General features: G+C 27.4%; 1 protein-coding gene across 1 annotated transcript; it reads right to left on the bottom strand.

The window, feature by feature from the left end:
• Nucleotides 1-9518: 9518 nt before the first annotated feature.
• LOC137825905 (probable alpha-galactosidase B) lies at nt 9519-15315 on the bottom strand. The gene is made up of 13 exons (XM_068631708.1): nt 15098-15315; nt 14663-14798; nt 14180-14431; nt 12770-12944; nt 12528-12589; nt 12271-12434; nt 12052-12149; nt 11008-11066; nt 10765-10899; nt 10455-10678; nt 10262-10365; nt 10108-10158; nt 9519-9855 (listed from the first exon to the last, which is right to left on the bottom strand). Exons 1-13 carry the CDS (start codon nt 15181-15183, stop codon nt 9641-9643), a joined length of 1761 nt encoding a protein of 586 aa, XP_068487809.1. The 5' UTR covers nt 15184-15315; the 3' UTR covers nt 9519-9640.
• Between the last annotated feature and the right edge of the window lie 7319 nt (nt 15316-22634).

The raw sequence follows: 22634 nt of genomic DNA, 5'->3' as shown, positions 1-22634 counted from the left end.
TATATATTAAAAAAATAATTTGTAAAATATATTTTTTCAAATAATTTGGTATAAAATAATTTTTAAAATATAAAATATAGTTAAAATAAATTTTAAATTAAAATAAAAAATATTATCAAATAATAAATTTCAAAATAATATAAGTAAATTACTTTACAAAATATCAAAATGTCAATTAACTTATTTTATTTTATTTATTGTTTAAATAATTTTAATTAATTTTAAATAATTTTATTATAATATAAACAAGTATTAATAAAATATTAAATTAAATTATTTTATTAGTTATTTTAATGATTTTTATTTTAGTTGTCAGTTTTTATAATATAGAAACATATACTAATAAAATATTAAATTATTTGATTTTGTTTTATTTATTTATTTTAATGATTTATTTTATTATAGTATTGAAATATATATTATAATTATTGAAAAATGATATTAATGAATGTAAGGATAGATATTACACATACAAAACCTAATTAATTATGTGTTGTATTTGCTTCCAAATGAGTTGTTACAAAATGTGGAAAGTTTAATATTAAACACTTATTTACGTTTTTCATATTTTGAATTTTATTTTTGTACTTTTGTTTTATTTTTATTCAAATAAAGTGAATAAATATATTATATTAAGTTTACTATTATTTATTTGTTTTAGTAATTGCATCTATTTTAGTGACCGTCTTCCTCATCCTTGTGGAAAGAAAATTGTAAGTGAAATTATAATAAAAAATAAAATAAAATTTAATGAAGATGAGTTGGAGGCCATGAAGATAAAGGATTCAAAAGATGTATACAGTTACATCACCTGTGTGCAAACAGTAGCTAATGAACTAAAATGCAATGAAAAGACTCTCACGGATGTTAGGGTTGTGGAGAAAATTCTTCGGTCATTGACCAATGACTTTGAAAATATTGTATGTGCAGTCAAATAATCAAGAAATTTGGGAGAGATGACCATTGATGATTTCGCGGGTTCTTTTGAAGCAGATGAACAACGAAAGAAGAAAAAGAAACAAGTCTTGGAGGAAGCCTTATAAACAAAGATGATAATCAAAGAAGACAAGGTGATGTATGTGCAACACAACCGAGGAAGAGGACATGAACGCGGAGGTCATCGTTTTGATCACAACAAAGGTCGTGGTCATGGAAACAACAATGAAGATAGGGGACAAATGAACCAGCAAAACTGGTGTGGACAAGGTCGTGATCGTGGTGGTCGTTCAAATCGTTCAAATGTTGAATGTTACAACTTCAAAAAATATAGACATTCTGCAAAGGAGTGCTATGTCAAGAAGAAAGTGGAAGAAAATGCAAATTTAGTGGAGGAGGATGAGACCAAAGATGAAGGAATTCTCATGATGGCCAATGAAGACTTCAATCTGGATAGTGACATGGTACAATATCTAGATACTGGTGCTAGTAATCATATGTGTGAGCACAAACATCTCTTTCTTGATATACAAGAGATAGAAGGTGAACATGTGTCTTTTGGAGACTCAACAAAGGTTCCCATTAAAGGTTGAGAAAAATATGTTTTTTCTAAAAAGGATGGAAAACAAGGCACTATGAAGGATGTTTATTACATACCTGATTTGAAGAATAACATTCTCAGTATGGGACAATTAATGGAAATAGGTTATTCGATTTTCATGAAATAACGAATTTTGCACTTGAAGGACAAAAATGGACAAGTGTTTGCAAATGTAGAGATGACGAAGAAAATTTGGTAACATGGAAAGAAGTTTTACAAAATTGGAAGAAAAATATGTTGACATGGAAAAAGATAAAGAAAGTAAAGTCAATCAAGTAGAATAACTCCATTAGTTGCTTTTGGCAAAAAAAGAAAAGGTGAATGAATTACTGTCCAAATTAGAATCCCTTTATAAGTTTTCAAAAGCCCTTAAAGTTATGAAGAAGTTGGGGGCAGAACCAAATGTCAATGACAAGTATCCGCCATGTTTTGTTATAATTGATGAGAGTGTAGGAAATACTTTAGGTAGTTTGAGTGCGGGGTTCAATAAAGTTTCTTGTGACAATAAGAAACTTAGTTCATATGTTGTACTTGAAGATAGTGGTTATGATTTGGGAGAAGATGGTAAATGGAGTGCTGTCGCGGCATCATCTAGAAAGAGATATATTGTCTAATGATTATGTTTCAAGCTCATTGAAGTCAAAGTTTTTCTTAAATCTTTTTAATTCAAAGAATGAAAGTGGAAAAGATTTTGTTTGGGAAATTAAAAGTAATTCAATTCAAAATTCTAGATGGATTGATGCAGTAAAAAAAATTTGAATTTGCTTTTAATCTAGAACAGTATGATGACTACTGAAAAATATGGGAGAAAGTTGGAGTAAGAAAAAATAAAAAATTAGAAAAAATCAATCTTAATAAACAATATATGAAAGGTTTAAGTTTTAGAAAAAAAATTGTTAACACGAGAAAAGGTAAAATTTAAGAAGTATATTGTAAGAATATTTAAAAATATTATATTCTCAATTAAAATATAACATTGAAATATAAGTTCTATTATCTGTTCATAAATTATACTGTTGGATGCGGACTATGGTTTTTTTTTTTAAAGATTAATATTAATATAGATTACTAAGTTTGGAAAAGTGACATTATAATAACAAACGTACTTGAAGATATTTGAAAAAAAAAGTACACGTACTGAGAGATAAGAAATACTTGTTTTTCTTTTTATTTTGTTTTTGATAAATATGGGTTTGATTTATGTGTCTCACAACTTTTGTTTTTTTTTTTTCTAAATGTAGTACAATTTTAAAACAAGTTCTTGAAATACAATTTTTTTTTTCAAATTGAGTAAATCATATGTTTAATATATAACTTATTCAAAATAAAATCACTTCCATTTATGATTTTAATGTAAAATCGTATGTAAAATATATGTTTTTAATTTTAAAATATAATAATCTATCAAATTAAGAAAAATTTAAAAAAAAATGAAACTAGTATATTTCATATACAATTTCTATCTAAAATAGTATTTAAAATATATGTTTTTCAATTTTTAAAAATAATAATATGTAAAATAAAATAAATAAAAAAACTAAAAAGAATACGAAATACGAGAAATAGGTTTAAGTTGCTGCTTTTAATTTTTTTTATATATATAATTAAGAAAAATAGGCTTTTATAAAAAAAAATTAACTAAATATTTTTTATTATATATAATTTTCTCATACATATTAAATGGATAACAAATAACTTTCAAGAAGTCAAACAAATATTTTATTATAAAAATGAAAAACAAATTACCATATCAATGTAAAATGTAAATTTTTTGTACTATTTTGTTTCTATGTGAATTACAATTTTATTCTCTATTTTAAATTTTCAATTAAAATTTCAGATTTATTTTAACTTTTCGAATTTTAGATTTTATTAATTTAATTTTTCATCATATAGATTATATTTATTTTAATCATTCTTCTAAAATAATTGTATATGAAATATACTAGTTTCAAAAAATTTAATTTGACAGATTATTATATTTTATTTTGAAATCGTAAATAGAATGAACAATTTTAATTTGAATGAATCGTATTCAATAAAAAAAATTTATGCCCATATTAAATTGGAAAAAATAAAACCTACAACTTTCTTATAAATGATGATGGCTGCAAGGTAGGCATAGAAGGATGTCTTATATATGTTTTCTCCATATCCCATAGTGCCCTTAAACCTACTATGCATCTTTTGCCCATAAAACAGTTCTTCACTTAGGTTTAGATGTTTCTTCAACTCTATGATCTCATTTTTGTTTACTTTAATAAAGGATTGTCTGAAAACTACAAACTGAGATCAGTAACCTAGTTTAATGGTAATGGCTAATTTATTAATGCAAATGAATAATTTTCTTCAGAAACCGTGTTTTGATAGGAAAAACAAAAATACAAGGGAACAGAAGACGGTTTAAAATGAAATGATTTAATGTTAATTTGGGAGGCGGAATGAAATAATGTGATGGTGGCGAATCAAAGTGGATCCCAGTGAAAAAGTGATCGTTGGATACGAATTACGATGCGAGTGAGGCACGAGCAACGAGGCCAAGTACCTTTCGCTCTCACAGCAGACAACGTAAGATTTGGTGGTCCTAAGATACGTGGGAACAAATGAAGTGACCAATGGTAGCGGAACACGTGTCCCATGACCCACTCCTCCGAAATGAAAAGTTGAATCAGGTGGTCTGGAAGAACAGTGAAAGATGAATGGAACTGTAACTGCATCTTTTGGCAAAGTCAAGAAACTTGATGACCCTGTGAGCCTCTAGGGTGTAGACTCTAGACCATGCTTCATCAACTACTCACTACCTTCTTCCACGTGTTCTCACTTCAACGCTTAGTCATTGGGATTCATTCACCTTTTACTTGTTGCCAAAGAAAACTATATATTATATATTATTATTTTCTTTATTCTCTTCAATTTTTTCTAAACTCAAATATTCATACTTACATAAGATCATAATGGGGTAATTTATGAAAAATAAAATATTGTCACCTCTCGAAATCACTTTAGGTCTCTTTATATATATAGGTATTTTTCAGACATTTATTTAATTATTTTTAATGATATTGGACATAAGTGCCATGTTACATTTGTCAAAGACCCACCTATTATTATTTACTATTTATGAGAGACACATCACAATTAACACACTCACGTGATCTTTGGATTTTTTTTTTCATTTAAAGTATAAAATACTAAAATTTTCTCCCTTCTTCAAAACACTCCTCTTAACTTTCACACTTTCAATTTGGTTCAGTATTACGTTAATATATTTACCAAAAAATTAAAATATACTTTGATGAAATTTGCCACCTATAACAACTTTCTCGTAAAAAAAAATTACTTTGACTTTTTTAATTTATTAACTTCTTGAGTAAGAAATTCATTATTCTTGCAACGTAAGTTAAATAAAAACACATTACAAATATGTCTTCTCAGCTTAACATGTTTTTCTTATTTATGGAAACTTTAAGAAGATGATAGTGTTCTATATAAAAAATAATCACTTATGTGTTGTCAATTTAATAGTCAGAGATAAAGAGGACAGGTCAACAATAATAATGAACTGTGCAACATCACACAGAGGGTGTTGTTGACTATATACCATGCTAAAGATTAAATTATTGTATAATAATGAAAAATAACATACAAAAATAATCAGTTTATATTTTTAATCAATATAAAAAGAAAATATTGAAACTAAAAATCCCAACTTAGTTGTGAAATAACATAATATAATATAATTATGTATGTTTGGATTCTGCCAAAAAATCAAGTTAGAATTCGATAATTAACCAAACATTTGAATGTAATTGATTTGTTATCTTTTTCTCTCTCTTTATATATAATACAGAGATCAATAAAATACAACACATTCTCTTTATAAAAGATTATAAAAGATATCTAATGTATGTATGAGGTTAACTAACTCAACTCTTAACCCATTGTACATTATAGAATAATTTGATTCTTATAAAATATAAAATATAGTCTTTATTTTGTGAACTGAAAAATAGTTATGAAGATAAGTTTTTATTATATATATATATATATATATATTAAAATTAGTATCTAAAATTTTGATAATTAATTAGATACTAATTTTTTGAAAATTATTTATTAATAATAAAAATTATTTAAAATATGAATAATTTATGAGTTTATAAAAAATATATAATTTAATTAATATAATGATTAATTATTTTTCATTTTTAAAATTAATTTTATTTAATAATTTTTTTAGTGAATTATTTTATAAATATGAACACAAATAAATCCTACAACATTCATTCATGATAAAATTTGATGCTCTCTAAAATTTCTTCAAATTAAATCGATATTTCAGTCTTTTAAATTTATATATAAACATTCCTTTTATTTTAAAAGCATTGTATTTTCATTTTTTTACATTACAAATGTACTCACTTAAGTTTTAAACATAATATATAATAAACATCACTATTATAATTTGTGTTGAAAGAATCGAATTGAATTCACTGCTTCAAATAGTAAATCCAAGTGTGATTCAATTTAACTGTCTCTTTGAGAATCGGTAAACTGGTGGTAATTTTTTTACAACTATTTAATAATTTAAAATATATATTATTTATATGTTATTTTTTGTTTTTTTAAAAAATAATTTTAATTTTTAGAAACTTAATATTTTATAATTATTATGAATTTTTAAAATAAACTTAAATATTACGAAATATTTAATTTTTATGTATATTCCAAATGTTATTTTGTATTTTTTTTTAATATTATTAGACTTTGATATTATATTCATTTAATTTTTTTACCCATAATTTTATATCAGTATTATTTTATTAGTATTACTTCAACCAATAATCTATGAACATTATTTTAATCAATTTAATAATCAAAATTTTAAATCAAATATTATGATAGTGAATAAAATTGAGAATATAAATGTAGTTTGAGAAAATCTTATATGGTGTAAGTGTAATTTACTCTATATCATCTTAACATGAACAATTAGTTTCTTAAAGAAAAATAATTGTTGAGCTAATTTACATGTTTGGTTATTACTTCCTGCACTCTATGAATTGGGACTTACACCCAATCACTTATGAAATAAAACTTCCAAAGACATTTTTGGAATTTTATAAATTATTGGGAGGAAACAATAGCGTATATGTTTATACTACCTGGACCCAAACCAAAAGGAAAGCCCATCATTACAAAAGTGTTAAATAGCAGTTTAAATATTTAACATGATTATATATTTAAAATTTGTACTCTATATTAATGATCAAAATTTTAAAAAATATAACTATAAATACTGTGAACAATAGGATAAAAAAGAGATAAAATATATACCGTATTTTTTGTAAAATTTGAGGGTATAACAATATAATTTCTTTGTAAGTATTTATAAGAAAATTAAGAAAGAAAAATAAGATAAATATTTTTATAAACTGAAATTAATTTATGCAGAAAATAATTTATAAAAGACTTTACAAAATTTTTTTAAAAATAATTTACATTTTATTTATGTTAATTTTAATTTATAAACAATATTTTGCTTTTCCCTTTCGAAATTTTTTTGGAATCCAAAACATGCCTTTAAAACTACTTTATTCCTGCTTGTGTATATTTTTCTCACACATTTTTCAGTTCGTAGCTCATATGAGAATATTATATATTCATATACTTTATTCTTTTCCTGTAGTTCATATTGGAAAAATCAATTATTTAAAACGAACTACAAATAAATTAACATTAATTTCTAACTTGTAATAAAATAATACACTATTCCTAAACAAGAAAACCCATGTTCTCATCCTCACAATTTCCAACATATGAATCTAGAGAACAATCATGTAAAGAAAAAAGGTCAAACAAGGAATAAATTAGGGGAAAACCACTAAGATTTTTCAATGTATGAAGCAAATGTAAGATATGGTCAAATAATCAATGTAAAGCACATATTCCACACTAGAGGAAATTCCTTACTCCTTGCACTTGCATATGTTCCCTATGAAGGAAAACAAATATTATCATTTCTAACTCAAAAAATTTAGTAATAAATTTATAAATTTTTTTTATCTAATGTAAAATTTTCAATTTACATTTAAATTTTTAACATCTTTCACAATTTAAAAATAAATACATCGAATTGAATTATCAAACTATATTGATTGATTAATCACTTGAAAGGAATTTGTTCACCTTTGACTAAAAGGGATGAAATAATATGAATACCATGAAAATTACACTTAACCTTCTATTATTCATATTCATACAAGACAAAAGCTTTTCTCCTGGAATTTGGCCACATATATTCCCATTCTCTGTATAAACATCACATTAGCACCAAGAAGTGGTAACTTGTATGCAATAAACTTTGAATGACATACATGTAGCCACATCAAGGTGCATGAGAAGTGATAATCATTGACTTTTGAAGGTCACAACAGTTACTATAGTGGGGTCATGGAATTTTAAAAGCACCCAATTAATGGCCACAATGGTCAAACTTTGGCATGAAGCACCATCATATAGACTCAAAGTTCACATCCAAATGCAAAGTAAAATCAACCATATGTTAAAGAGAATCAATTTCCATGGAAAAATAAACATTCTTTGGTAATTTGAGTTGTAACATTTTATGAGGTTTTATTTCAAGTAGTATTTTCACATCTCACTTCAACATTCTTATGTTTTGTTACTTTTTGTTTTTGAAATATTTATTGTTTTTGTAAAGTAAGATGTATATCAGTAATAAATAAATGTAAATAACACAAAAAGAAGGAGAATAACTAGTTCACTAACAACAGGTTATTGAAATTAGGTCCAATTATAACATCAACATTTTAAATTAGGTCCAATTATAACATCAACATTTTGCTGACCTTAAATTTTTAGACATTTATGAAACCCTAAACCAATTTATGAAACAGTTTAAAATGTCCATAGTTTTTAGACATTAGAATTTAAAGACAATATGAAATATATTTTTAAATTTAGAATTATATCATGGATTATCTAATTTTAAATATATTTTAGATTATATAATTTAAAATACATTTCCGATTTCAAAAATATATTCCAACCTTTCATCTTAGCAATTCTGGAAATGTATTCTGAATTTTACAAAGTAAAATGTATTTCCGAGTTAAACAATCTAAAATCATAATTTGCACGGGATATGTTTTCATGTAATTTGACATATATTTTAGAATTGATTTTTGAATTATGTAATGGAAAATGATTCTAACCATAGACAATTTAAACTTTTTCCACACTTATATAGTTGCAAACAGAAATTATGGGGTGGTAAAAGAAATTGCCCTTTTGGTTAACTAAGTGAGTCCAATCCAAAGCCCATAGATTATACATAAAGAACAATCTTAACAATAAAGCTACCACCTAGATGCTCATAGTTACGGATCCGACAAAAAAAAAAAAGGTATATAATGACTATCATATTTATATTGAATCACAAATATACTATATCATATTTATATTAAATCAGAATGAGAATAAAAATGAGAAGTGAAGTGCACTAGAACCTGTGAAAGATAATTTGAATAACGCAATGGGTTCTTTGATCTTTCAATTCCAAGCTTTGTTTAATATAAAGTCGTGAATTATGTTGATGCGTGATTATAAAAAAATTGATTTGTGTTTTTAATAGAAGTTGTTTACTTGTTCACTTTATTTATAAAAATGGTTATTCACTTTTAATTGAAAAAATAGTTTTGTCCTTTTTTAATTAATTTTTCAATTAATGTTGATTGAATATGTTTGAAGTCATCGATTTTAAAAAAATCATTAGGAGTTTACAAAGGAGAAGATCTTCAAAGTGAAAGAAATCACTCAATTAAGAAATTTGGAACTCATACAACATATTATTATTGCAAGGCTTGGAGATCTTGAACTTAACCTCACATTTTGAATGAGCAATGATTTTAGACATTCTCATCTAACTTACAACATTCAAATAATTTTTTATGCATGAAAGTATGGAGTCGAAAAAAGGATTTGCTATTACTTTTGTAGTCGAAAACAACTTAAGAGTTTCGATTGAAGTTAAAATACAAAATTATAGATAAACATTCAAATAAGATTTAATGCCAAATTTTATTGACAATGAAGGACAAACAATGCACTTCCATGACTTGCCACTTCTGCTGATAATGTATCATTAGTTTTTATACTTGTTCTACTCCATGTTTCGGTTCCGATACAAAGTCCATACTTTCTTCTAGCTGGATACACAATAGTTAAGTCTACTATGTTTGCACATATTGTTGCTTTCTCACTATTCAGATTGAAAAAAGCAACATAGATCTCCCCTAAAGACAAGAAAAACCAAAAACAACTAATGTTAATTAAACAAAACTTAGAGTAGTTAAAGTTAACTAACTTATGCTAACATTTAATGTAGACTTTTCCTTAACTTTTTCAATTTTAATTGGAGAGTAATATCAAAATAAGATAAGGAAGTACATGTAGGTTTTGCTCATGTTATTTTACTACATATCAATTTGGTATTGCAGAAACACTGAACTAGAAAAATCTAATGGATGAAATGAGGATAGACAAACCTGTTCTTCCAGTTGCAATCCAAGATCTAATCCCATTAGGAAAACCTTCAGCTGCATGATTGGTCAGGTTGCATTATTGAATAAAGTAAACAAATAAATGAGTGAGAGCACGAATAGTTCTACAAAAAGATAAGTTTTTCCTATTAATATTTACCTAGGAGATATTCTACTGTTGCACAAAGGCCAGAATCACTATTAACCAGAGTCCCATTAGATTTTAACTCCCACATGTGTGCAGATTGGATATATCTCCTATTCCTGCATTAGCAACATTGTAATATGATTTACTGCAAGCAAGTAGAAAAAAATCTAGATAAATAAGTTGGAGAATGGTAAACTATGATTACAATGATGCCATTTGAAGTTCTCTCTTGTTCACACAAAAAGGTTCCTCGTGATCCTGTTTTGGATTCTTGTAACAGATTCTCTCAAGACTTTGGTTGTGTTTTTCATTAAACCAACCACTTGCTTTTGGATCAATGCACTCAGTGAGAGCCATGGAGTAAGTAAATTGTAATTTTGTGACATTGTATTCTCCCATATTGACATCATGTAATCTGATATGAGGAAACTACATAAAAAAAAATAGAAACAATGGCAATGTAAGATTTAAGAAACATTGATTACAAAAGAAAAAACAAGAAAATTTTCACGTACCTCTTGATTGTTTGAGCTAAAAGAGTTTATCTCCAAAAGGGTAGGATTGGTGATAAGATCATAGGTCTGTTGATCAATTTTCCGTAGATCCCCTCCATACATAATGGGAGATTTTGCCATACAACACAAAGTCATCTGTGATATATGAGAATAATAACACTTAGTATTTATTAATTTTCGTGAATATATATGTCAGCTCCAATATACAGTAATTCAATTATGTTGTGTGCTTTGCATATGTACCTGTGTTCTTTGCTCATCTTGAGTAAGGTTAGTAGACCTATGTGGACCTTCATGAGCATCTATAGAAAAACAAAATAGAAAAAAGAAGTTTTATATTCTTAATTATCTAACATGTAAACAACTCAACGCAATTTTGAATAATTAATATATATATATATAAATAAATATATTGGATGAAATTGAAAACATACTTTTTCAAAGGCATATTCTGTTTTTGTTTGAAAAAGTTATGGAAAATGGTAGCTATTGTTGGGGCTTTCAGGTGAGATTCACTAGAAAGATTCCATAACAATGAAATTTCAACCAAACCCAAAACCTTAATACAATGAGTTTATGGGTCTTATTTTTTATATGGTACTCAATTCTCTCATTTCTACTCATCTTTCTTATTTATGCTCACACTTGGGTTCCTAACAATCTCTCCCTCAAGTAAGAGTCTCATATATATATTGATACATTCCCCTCAAGTGGAATCATTTCTAACCATGAGTACCTCGCTAGTGACTCTGTACCGTCATTAACATTAATAGGACATGCTTATCTAAACCTTCCATCGGGAAGACTTTCAATATAAGGATCTACTGGATCGTTTGAGTTGGTCACCAAGACAAATTATTAATTTGATAACACTGGATTCAACGGGGAGATTCCATAACAGTGTGACCTCAATCAAACTCACTAAGAGATTGACACCAACTCCAATCCAAAACCTTAAAACAATGCATTCATGCATCTTCTTCCTTATATGGTACTCAACTTTCTCATTTCTGCTCATATTTATCATTTTAATTCAATGTGAGATTTAGACTCACACTTGGTTCCTAACCGCTACTTAACACAAATCAAACATAAATGTAAACATGAGAAGGAGAGTGTCACGAACCTTACCTATTGAACCAACTCAATTGAAACTCAGTGTGAAATAGTATAGTTTTGAAAATTATTATGCAGTGGATGTAAACTAAGAACTATTTAGAATAACTTAACTGGCTTCATCCTAATAAATTAAGGAAAAAGTAGTAATGCAGGGGCATTTAGGCTAACCTGGATCAGTTATCCATCCAAATGGTAGCATGTCCAAATCAGGCCAAGAGCTTCCATTTAAACCTTCTGCTCCTATTAAATTAGATGCTGAGAAGTCTCTGAAAGATAAATCAAATGTATTAAAAATGTAGACAATTTTGATGGTAGAGTAGTAGAAGAAAGATGGAAGAGAAATTCACATATTTTGAAGTCAAACATTGAAAGAATTTGATCAAATACCTTGATACATTAAAATGAGATAAGACTGCTGGCCACTTATCCCAATCATCTTGTGTTATACGATATGTATTAACTAGACTATTAACCCTCTCAGCCATTTCTGGTGTTGCATTGACTCCAGGAGATAGAGAAAACACAATAGGATTGTGAAAGCCATTAATAATCTGCATACATGGTAACTCAAATGACAACACTGTTCTTCATGTCTTAGCTTTTGAATGAAAAGGAGAAAAATGATTGAGAGTTTTGCATTATACCTCTGATACAGTTGTTATCTCACCCAAATCCAGGTCCTCACCAAATACACAATCTAGTTTCACTGTAACAAATCAAAGCAGAAAATTCATATAAATGTGGCAAAGCTGAGAGGATAATACACACAATTTCTTATTGCTTATTTGAAAATATTATGATTAAGATCAAATGTAATAAATGAATGTGTTGCATAATTTGTGATACTACATGCATGATAAGAAAAATATATATAGTTTATAAATACCAAAATCAACTCCCCATGAAGCATATAACTCATAAATTGATCTTAAAAAGGCTTTTCCAGCTCCTGTTGTTGTATTTATAGCCATGAAACCTTTATCCATCCATTTACAAGCCCTTGATGGGATTCCTATATCTTTTGCATGCCACACTCGACCAGATTCCATGTAAGGTTGTCCCTGATAATGGTTCAAGAAGAGAAAAGTAAATTCAAAAGAAAAAATGATGGGTATATAGTACACCAATATTTTCTTTTTACATAATTTTTAATTATATTGTCATTTTTATGAACTTATATCTTTTAATGTTTATATATATACTGTTAAAGTGAAAATCGTATAACTAAAAGAATTTTTTATTAAAAATGTAAGGTTAATATCTTGCATGTATTATTGTTAATATTTTATATTTTGATTGAAATCATTTTAATTTATTTTTCAAAATGATATTCATTATGTTTTGAACATAATTATTTTATCTACATGGAAAAAAAGTTTCAACTCTTCAATTTTTTTTTTTTTTTGTATTGTTTTAATGAAATGGATTGAACTGATTGAAGATCAAAATTAGTGGTAGTTAGAGATTATTTACTGAGAACTAATTGAATATTTAGTAAGCAAGGTTAAGAGTTGCATATGCAAATTTAGGATAAGAACACAACAACAATTAGAAAATATGAATTTTGAATGAAAATTAAGTTTTTTTTCCAAGAGCTCGATAGAGCTTTAAATTATATAAGAATTCAAATTTAGATCTTATTACGCTAACATGTGATGATTAATCTCAATTATTCACTTTTTCATTTTCTTTACTATGATATGAATATTCTTTCTTAATTATTTCACTTATGAATCTCAATTATTTTACTTAGACTCAATATCAGAATAATTTCTTTCCATCTTATCAACCTCACTTATGAACATCCTTAATTTTAACTTTTTTTCACCTTTAATTTATTTCCAAAAGTATTTAAATTATTATTTAATTTTAAATTCTATTGGTGTTTTTTAAAATTGTTTTTTCACATTAGACTCGAAGTTTTCAAAATCCCCTTTAATTACTTCAAAAAAATATTTATATTAAAATCTTAATAGATTTATAATCCGACATTTTTTTCTTTTCTAAAAATCCAAATTATTTACATTTTTCCATTTCAGCTAAAAAAAATTGTATAGCAGATGAGATAGTTGTTAATAACGTTTAAAGCTAAGTTGTGACTAAATACTAATTGTAGCAAGCTATATTGCAGAATGAATAAACTTGTATCCAAGTGGAATTAAGTCTATCCTTTAAATAAGATATCATGGAGTTGGAATTTAGTTCAGAAGAATGAAAAGGTGATTGAAAAGCAATCACATGCATGGTTACTAGAGAAAGAAAAAATAAAAATTTGCAGGAATGAGAAGCAATATACCGTAATTGTATCTAGTATTGGCGTGTTGTTATTGAATGCTTGTGTACTGATTCCAGCCATAAGATGAATCCCAAACTTCAGACTCATATCATGTACTTTTTTAGCTACATCACTGAACCCTCTCCCTCCTCTTGAAGAAGGCCATCTTTCAGGATCAGGGAGCATTCTTCCCCATTCATCAATCATATCAAAACCAATAGAATTTTTCTCACCCTTTAAACTCCTATACCAGAGGAAATCCACAACTGCATACTGCATTTCAGAGCAAATATTATATGCACACATATTTTTCCTTACTGTATATTGGACTGTATATCGGATCTCATCACATATCAAGCCATCTCATTGCTATCGGACTACCTATAAATTTATACTACACAAGTTGATAGTCTCAACTTGAAGAAATGCGTCAGAGATGATTTATATTTAAAACTTATTTTATAATACTATAACATATTTACTGTAATACAAATTGTAGAGTACCTCATATCCATGAACAGATAAGTTCTGAGAAATTATATTAGCATTCTGTAAGTATTCTTCTTCAGAAATGATCCAGCTAAAGCTATCGTAGGAGTTCCAACCTCTTGGAGGGGTGATAGCATTTTGAGATGACACACTGAAATCAACAATAAATAATGTTCATTGTTTGCCTGCATATATGCTCATTAATTTTGTGAAAGAATCTTAGAAAATACATGCAAAGACCAGAAAGAACAACATGGTACATTGCTACTGTGTTATGTACTTGTGTGATTTTTCTCATGACTAATGAGTGATGGTAATGAATGATTAACCAACAGAGCAAGATTGCACCATATAAAGTGCTGTCCATAAGATAGTATAAAAGCCTCACTTTTTATCTTTTGCAATGGATTAATATTGAAACCAAGGCTAGAGAATGTAATGCTGAAATACCTTTGAATTGCACAAAGACATAGCAGGAAGCAAAGAGAGATAGGTGAGATGCATTTCATGGTTGCAGCCAAGTATGTTCTAACCATGTGGGAGATTCTAGTATTTATGAACTTTGCCTTAGGCCTTCATGCAAACACCAAAAAGCATGAAGTCTATGAATGAAGAGTGGACTAAATGGATAATTTAATTTCTGAAATTTTGGATTAATATCTGAAACTGAATTTTTGAATGGGATTTGGTTTAATAAATAAATTAATCTTTTCTATTTGTGTTAAACATATGTTATTATTATCACTTAATTTTCCAGATTAAGGACTAAAATGAAAAACAAAGATTAATTTTAAAATCAATGATGAAACCTTAAATGATTTCAGGAATTTATTTGTTTTTTTCTTGCAGGGGCTAATTAATATGGTAATGAAAAACAATTTGAGAGACTAATTACACCAATTTATTTTAACGTTTTTTTAGAATGGATTGTTGCGCTCTAATCTATATGGAAAAGTTTTTGTTAACACTCAAATAATAAATAACATACTTTTAACACCCAATTATAATAATATAATAATATGTTAAATTAAAAATAAAATAAATATAATTAAAATAATAATTTATTGCTATGTATAATGGATATGTTTTACTATTTTGAATGTCAAAGTATACCACCCATTTGGACAGAAAAAGTTGGCAATGTCTTTCTTTGATATGGAAAACTTATAATGCCAGGATCATTTAAGGCAATGTGAAAAGTTTTGACAAATTTAGATGAATGTTCACTTTCCATTGGATTGGATGTATTTAAATTTAACTTTTACTAATTTAATGAAGAAACAAATTATCAAATTAATAATATTTTATATAATTGTAATAATTAATTTTAAATTAGTATTAATGATAACATTAAAAGAAAATAATGATAACATTAAAAGAAAATAATGATAACATTAAATTATTGCATATATATATACGATCTAAAAAGAAAATAATAATGCAATACTATATATACTATCTAAAACACATTAAAAATACAATAGAAAAAAAAGATAGAATGAGTTGTTTGACTTTATTTGTAGTAATAAAATAATTATATATACATAGTGTACTTTTGTTATATTGATATCATTAACATTTAAAATGTTATAAATTAGTATTTAGGATAAAAAAAAGCTATATTATATTATAATTAAAGACTTTAGTTATCAATTTGTCTTTGGATTTTTTTTATTTAAATATGTTTAGTAATTTAAATTTAAAAGAATTAATTACCTCAACTTTAACTTCATGATTAACATAATGAAAAAAAAATAGTTTTTGTTAAATTTATCATTTTTATTTTTTTCCCCTTTATGAAGTCTATATGGAAGTAAATATAATGAAATTTTACTTTTTAAAATAAAAATTAATGAAAATTATATGTTTAAAAATCTAAGTTACTGATAAATTTTAAATAATTATTGTGGTGTTTTTCTTAAAAAGGAATATGAAAAAAAGGGTTGTGGCAGAAATAAATGGAGTGTGAAGTGTTTAAAAAAGAAAAAAATATATATTAGGAAAGAATGAATCGTGGATATCACCAAATTAAAACAAGCTTTTAATTATAGTGTAAACATCACTTAACCATTTTTAAAATTTTGGTTTATTAAAAAAATGTAAAAACTCTAATCCTATGCATATTGGACATATATGTATATAGGTTAGTAAATGGAGTGTGAAGAGTTATATGTGTGTGTATATATATATATATATAACTTTTTAGTTTAAGTATAAATATAATAATACTATTAATACTTATTCTTAGTTTTTTTTATATTTTTAAAATTATTTATTTTGTATTATATTTCAAGAAAAATAAGAATTAAAAATAATGATTTTATAAATGTATGGTTAATATTAAAATTATATGTAATAATTTTATTTACATATAAAAATACAAACAATTTTTTTAAATAATATATATCTATATATAGATATTTGTTTATTTAAAAGATACTTTAATATGATGATTTATACATAAAATTTATTTAAGTGATTGGATAATTTACACTAAAAAAATAACAAAGTGGTTCACTTATGTTTTAAGAGATTTAGTCATGTTTTTTTGATGAGATTGAAATTATCACGAATAGTTCACCTATTCTTTGATTATCTCTTCTAAACTAAATAATTTATTAGTATTTTTTACACTAGTGTAGAAACATGAAACGATGTTCCTTAAGCTACTATATTGGTTGTCATGAAACCTTCGTCATAAATAACATAATGACATTTTTGTAAATAAAACTATTGCATTTTACATCGATAGTCTATGTAGTATTTTGTGAGCATTAAGGCGTGAAACAATATTCATTCTCAATTTCAGTATTCTCTTCCACAACATACAATACTTCAAACACCTCTCTTTCTCTAACAACATTCTCGTCGCAAAATAATAACTTTTTCTTATATCATGTTACTATTGTTGCATTTTCGTATGAAACTCTCACAAACAACAATATTTTATCCCAAACTCACCCTCTTTTTTTTTTTATGTCATTGTTATTGCTTCCTCCATCATGGTCTTCTCTAATGCAATGGCACACCAACAACACGTTATAAACCTTCACCACCACCTTTAGTGTTAAAGGTGTCTAATTAGGGATGACAAAATAATTCATAGTCACGAATATCCCTTTTTTGATCATGAATGTTTTTTTTTATCAGTAAAGATGAATATGATAAGACTAAGAAACTAACACAATGTCTTTTTTTTACTAAAAAATTAATTATTTTTTGAAATGTTTCTTTAAAAAAAGAACACTTAGATGAATAATTACTTTGAAGTACAACTTCAAAATGAAAAAGTCATACTCTAAAGTGGATAAATTTTTTAGCATACACATGCAATATTCTCAATATCAACACTTGTAAAATAAATAAAAGACAGACAACCATATCTTTGTTATAATGATTTAATATTTAGAAATAATTTGATAAACTTTTAGAAGTACATTTGATATAACAAAAGACAAGTTACTATCTTCTACCTTATAGCTTCAACATTTGTGTTTATTTCAATGTTTGTAAAGTTATGCCTTAAAAAAGGTGGGAATCTGTCTAACAAAGACCTTTGGATCAATAATGAACATGAAAAAGAGTATAGAGAAAACAAATACATATGATTAACAATAGTATGTTATATTATTGATTAAGAGTTTGATTATATATAATGGATACAAAAAAGATAATACCAAAATATATTTATAATAGAAATCAACAAATTATTGTTGAGAGCCTTCCTTAAGTAGGGAATGCATGTTTACCATTTTCAACTTGGAACACAAACTTTGAAATTTTCTAGGATAAATTTTTTTCTTAAAATATCATTTAATTTCTTAAAACATGAGATTGACAAAAACGCGAATAAACGAACATTGATCTTGTTACAAACTATATGAAAATCGATCTCGTTATGTTTAGTTTTTAAAAAAAAAACTTGATTGGAGACTATTTGAATGGTAATTGGTTGTTCATATATAGAATGTTGGATTGGATTAAAAGAATTCAAAGATCTTGTAAAAGATAAATGAACCAATGAAATTCACATGTAGTGGATGCTAAAGCTTGATATTCAACCTTAAATGGGCTTTAGAAAATTGTAAATTGTTTCTTTGAACACTATGAGACGAGAGAACAACTAAGTTAGAAAGAGAAGTGATGTGAACCATAAAATTACGTCTACCTTAGATTGGAATTCAAGTCTCATATTTGTAAATAAGACTTGGATGCACATAGTCAAGTCTTTATAAAAAAAAAGTAACTCATAAGCACGGTAAATAACCTTTGAATTGAATGTACACTTTGAAAACTTACATAACCTTTTATACGCTCTTTGTATAAGAGTGTTGCTTTGCTTAGTTGAGTTTTCCCAAGTAACATTTCTTTATCTTATCTTCTTGGAACAATAAAAAAATGTGTCAAAACATCTTCAAAGGTCTTAGTAAACTATTTTTTGTTGTGTAAATTTGGTAAGGTAATCATCACCTTATCTCTTACCTTTTTCGTCACCCAAATTAGTCAAGAACCATAAAAAATAAATTACTTATATTCATCCAAACCCATACACACCAACATTAAAATCCACCATGAAAATAAGAGAGTAATCATCCACCCATTTTTCCCATACTTTGCGGCCAAACCCTTTTGGCCTAACTAGAGACACCCATAATTCACCAAACCTAGCTTATTAGATCTCTTTCACAATCCTCTAATTAAAAATTCAAAAAGATCAATAAATATTATCAAAAACCACCACCTACCATATACCCTGTTAACCATATAAAGAAATCTTATGTTTTTTTTTTCCTAACTAAGTTTTAAATTTCCATACGATTGAGTACCCATTCAAAACAAAATTTGTCCAAGGTTCCTATTATTTGATCTTTTTGGTAATGGGTGACATGATCATTAAATTATATAGTTATCATTGACATGTTGTCAACATGTTACTAATGTGTTGATGTAAATTTTGTTATCATCAAGAACATGTTAGTTAGGGATTTTTCAAAAATGACATTTTGTGGTAGGTTAAAACTACCACATGTTTTTATCTTTATAGTTCAAAACAAACACGTTGTTTATGGCTAGTGCAAACGAAAAATATTTTATGTGAGGGAAACAAAAACAAAAGTAAGTGGTGGGAGAAAATGGAACATGCTACTAAAGGAGATGATAATGTTATGATGTGTATTAAAAGTGGTGGAGGACATGCAATTGGAGAATACAAGTTGAAGGTGGTGAAGCCAATGTGTTAAATAATTCTTAGGTTTGAACTCACACAAATAATCTCGTACTATGGAGACAATGGTCCCATGAGGTAAAATTTTCAAAGTTTTTCACTTTTTGTTGTAGTTCTTGTTGATATTATCTTGATTGTTTTGTTGTTATGGTGGGAAACACATGTTGTCATTATAAAAAATAAAGAATAATAATCTTTTATCAATTTTATGTTTTAAGTGTTTTTAAGATTTCAAAGAAATGAGTTTGCGCATACAAGTTTACCACCACGATAAATTAGTTCATGAGTTTGTGGTCAAATCGAGGAAGAACTTACCACATTGACATTATAGACATAGAAAAATGATTCTACTTGGAGTTAGTGAATATAGTGAAAGAATACTTACAATGTAAAAGTGAATTTAGGATGTGGTGGTTGGTGAAGAAAGACAGGTTGAAGGAGTGAGTTAACTATTTTTTTGAGTCATAATTGTGATGTAAAAGTCTTTATTGACGATGGTAATGTGAACCACGAAAATAGTTTGAATTTTTATTCTGTGAGGAGATGCAAGGGCTTTTATTTGAAGACAATGAGCATGAAAGAGTTAGCAAAAATGTTAGTGGTTTTACTCTTATTAAGTTGGAAAGAAAATACAAAATGTATGTATTAGTTGAGACCGATGAGTATATATGTGACATTAGTGACAATTATGTTAGTGATAAATCAACATGTTTTTATTTTTTACCAGCAAAAGATAAATCAACATGTGACATTGATGAAAACCTCAACATTCATGTAGTTAATTATTTTGAAACAAAAGTGCATGATCTAACTAAGTGGTGAAGATTGCATATGATCAAATAAAAAATAATAATAAAATCATGTAACCCAAATGATGGATAAAGTATTTATATGAGATCAAAATAAATATGTTAAATGCGTGAAGAAGTGAAAAAATTTCATTCTTCATCATTGATGAAAATCCCACATCGATTAGAGATGAGGACAATTCATTGTATATAAGTGGGTGCAAACCCCAACCCCATGAGCCGGTTTTATGGGGTTGAGTTAGGCTTAAAGTCCACTTCGTAATATGGTATCAGAGCCATTTCGATCCTATCCTAGCGAGTATTTGTTGGGTTTATCAGGCCACCACCCATAATATGTTATCCCACGCACGAGCTTCTATCTATCAATCTCGGCGTGAGGGGGGTGTGTTGGAGATCCCACATCGACTAGAGATAAGGACAATTCATTGTATATAAGTGAGTGCAAACCTCAATCTCATGAGCCGGTTTTATGGGGTTCACTTCGTAATATGGTATCAGAGCCATTTCGATCCTATCCTAGCAAGTATTTGTTGGGTTTATCAGGCCACCACCCATAATATGTTATCCCACGCACGAGCTTCTTTCTATCACTCTCGGCGTGAGGGGGGTGTGATGGAGATCCCACATCGACTAGAGATGAGGACAATTCATTGTATATAAGTGGGTGCAAACCCCAACCCCATGAGCCGGTTTTATGGGGTTGAGTTAGGCTTAAAGTCGACTTCGTAATATGGTATCAAAGCCATTTTGATCCCATCCTAGCGAGTATTTGTTGGGTTTATCAGGCCACCACCCATAATATGTTATCCCACGCACGAGCTCCTATCTATCACTCTCGGCGTGAGGGGGGTGTGTTGGAGATCTCACATCGACTAGAGATAAAGACATTTCATTGTATATAAGTGGGTGCAAACCTCACCCCATGAGCCGGTTTTATGGGGTTGAGTTAGGCTTAAAGTCCATTTCTTAACATGGTATCAGAGCCATTTTCGAGCCTATCCTAACGAGTGTTTGTTGGGTTTATCAGGCCACCACCCATAATATGTTATCCCACGCAAGAGCTTCTATCTATCACTCTCGGCGTGAGGGGGTGTGATGGAGATCCCACATCGATTAGAGATAAGGACATTTCATTGTATATAAGTGGGTGCAAACCTCAACCCTATGAGCCGGTTTTATGGGGTTGAGTTAGGCTTAAAGTCCATTTCTTAACATGGTATTAGAGCCATTTCGATTCCATCTTAGCGAGTATTTGTTGGGTTTATCAGACCACCACCCATAATATGTTATCCCACGCACGAGCTTCTTTCTATCACTCTCAGCGTGAGGGGGGTGTGATGGAGATCCCACATTGACTAGAGATGAGGACAATTCATTGTATATAAGTGGGTGCAAACCCCAACCCCATGAACCGGTTTTATGGGATTGAGTTAAACTTAAAGTCCACTTCGTAATAATCATAGTCATAAAAGACAACAACAATAATAAAAAAATGTGGTGTTTGATGTACTTGAACAAATTGAGATCATCACTCAAGCACAAAAATCAAAACTTCAATGTGATTACAAAAAATGTCACCATTTTCCTTTTCTTAAATTAAGTATTAAAAAACCAACACAAAAATACATTAAAAAAATAATTATATAACATAATGACCATATATTACTTTATTAAAAAAAATCAATGATTTTTTTTTAACTTACCAATAGAACGAAAAATTTAATATGTAGTTAATTAAATATTCAAATATATTAGAGATTTATAACTTATTTAAACTTCTACTTTTTTAATATACTATGATAATATTTTTCTCCAAAAATATATATCCACCCGTGTTTGAAACAAAATATCTATAGCATCAATCAAGTTGCAAAGGTCCACCTAGAAAGGCTAAATAATAATAATAATAATAAAATATTAACAAATGTAAGTTTTTCTTCTTTAATTTTAATTA

This window comes from Phaseolus vulgaris, chromosome 8 (genome assembly GCF_000499845.2).
Source record: "Phaseolus vulgaris cultivar G19833 chromosome 8, P. vulgaris v2.0, whole genome shotgun sequence".
Classification (NCBI taxonomy): domain Eukaryota; kingdom Viridiplantae; phylum Streptophyta; class Magnoliopsida; order Fabales; family Fabaceae; genus Phaseolus; species Phaseolus vulgaris.
This window is presented reverse-complemented; position numbering and strand designations above follow the sequence as displayed.

Coding starts and splice junctions, on each gene's coding strand:
- LOC137825905 (XM_068631708.1), bottom strand. CDS start 15,183: ATGGTTAGAACATACTTGGCTGCAACCATGAAATGCATCTCACCTATC. Junction 12,590..12,769: donor TTCATGGGGAGTTGATTTTG/GTATTTATAAAC, acceptor GATTTGTTACAG/TGAAACTAGATTGTGTATTT. Junction 10,900..11,007: donor AAGATGAGCAAAGAACACAG/GTACATATGCAA, acceptor CATATATCACAG/ATGACTTTGTGTTGTATGGC.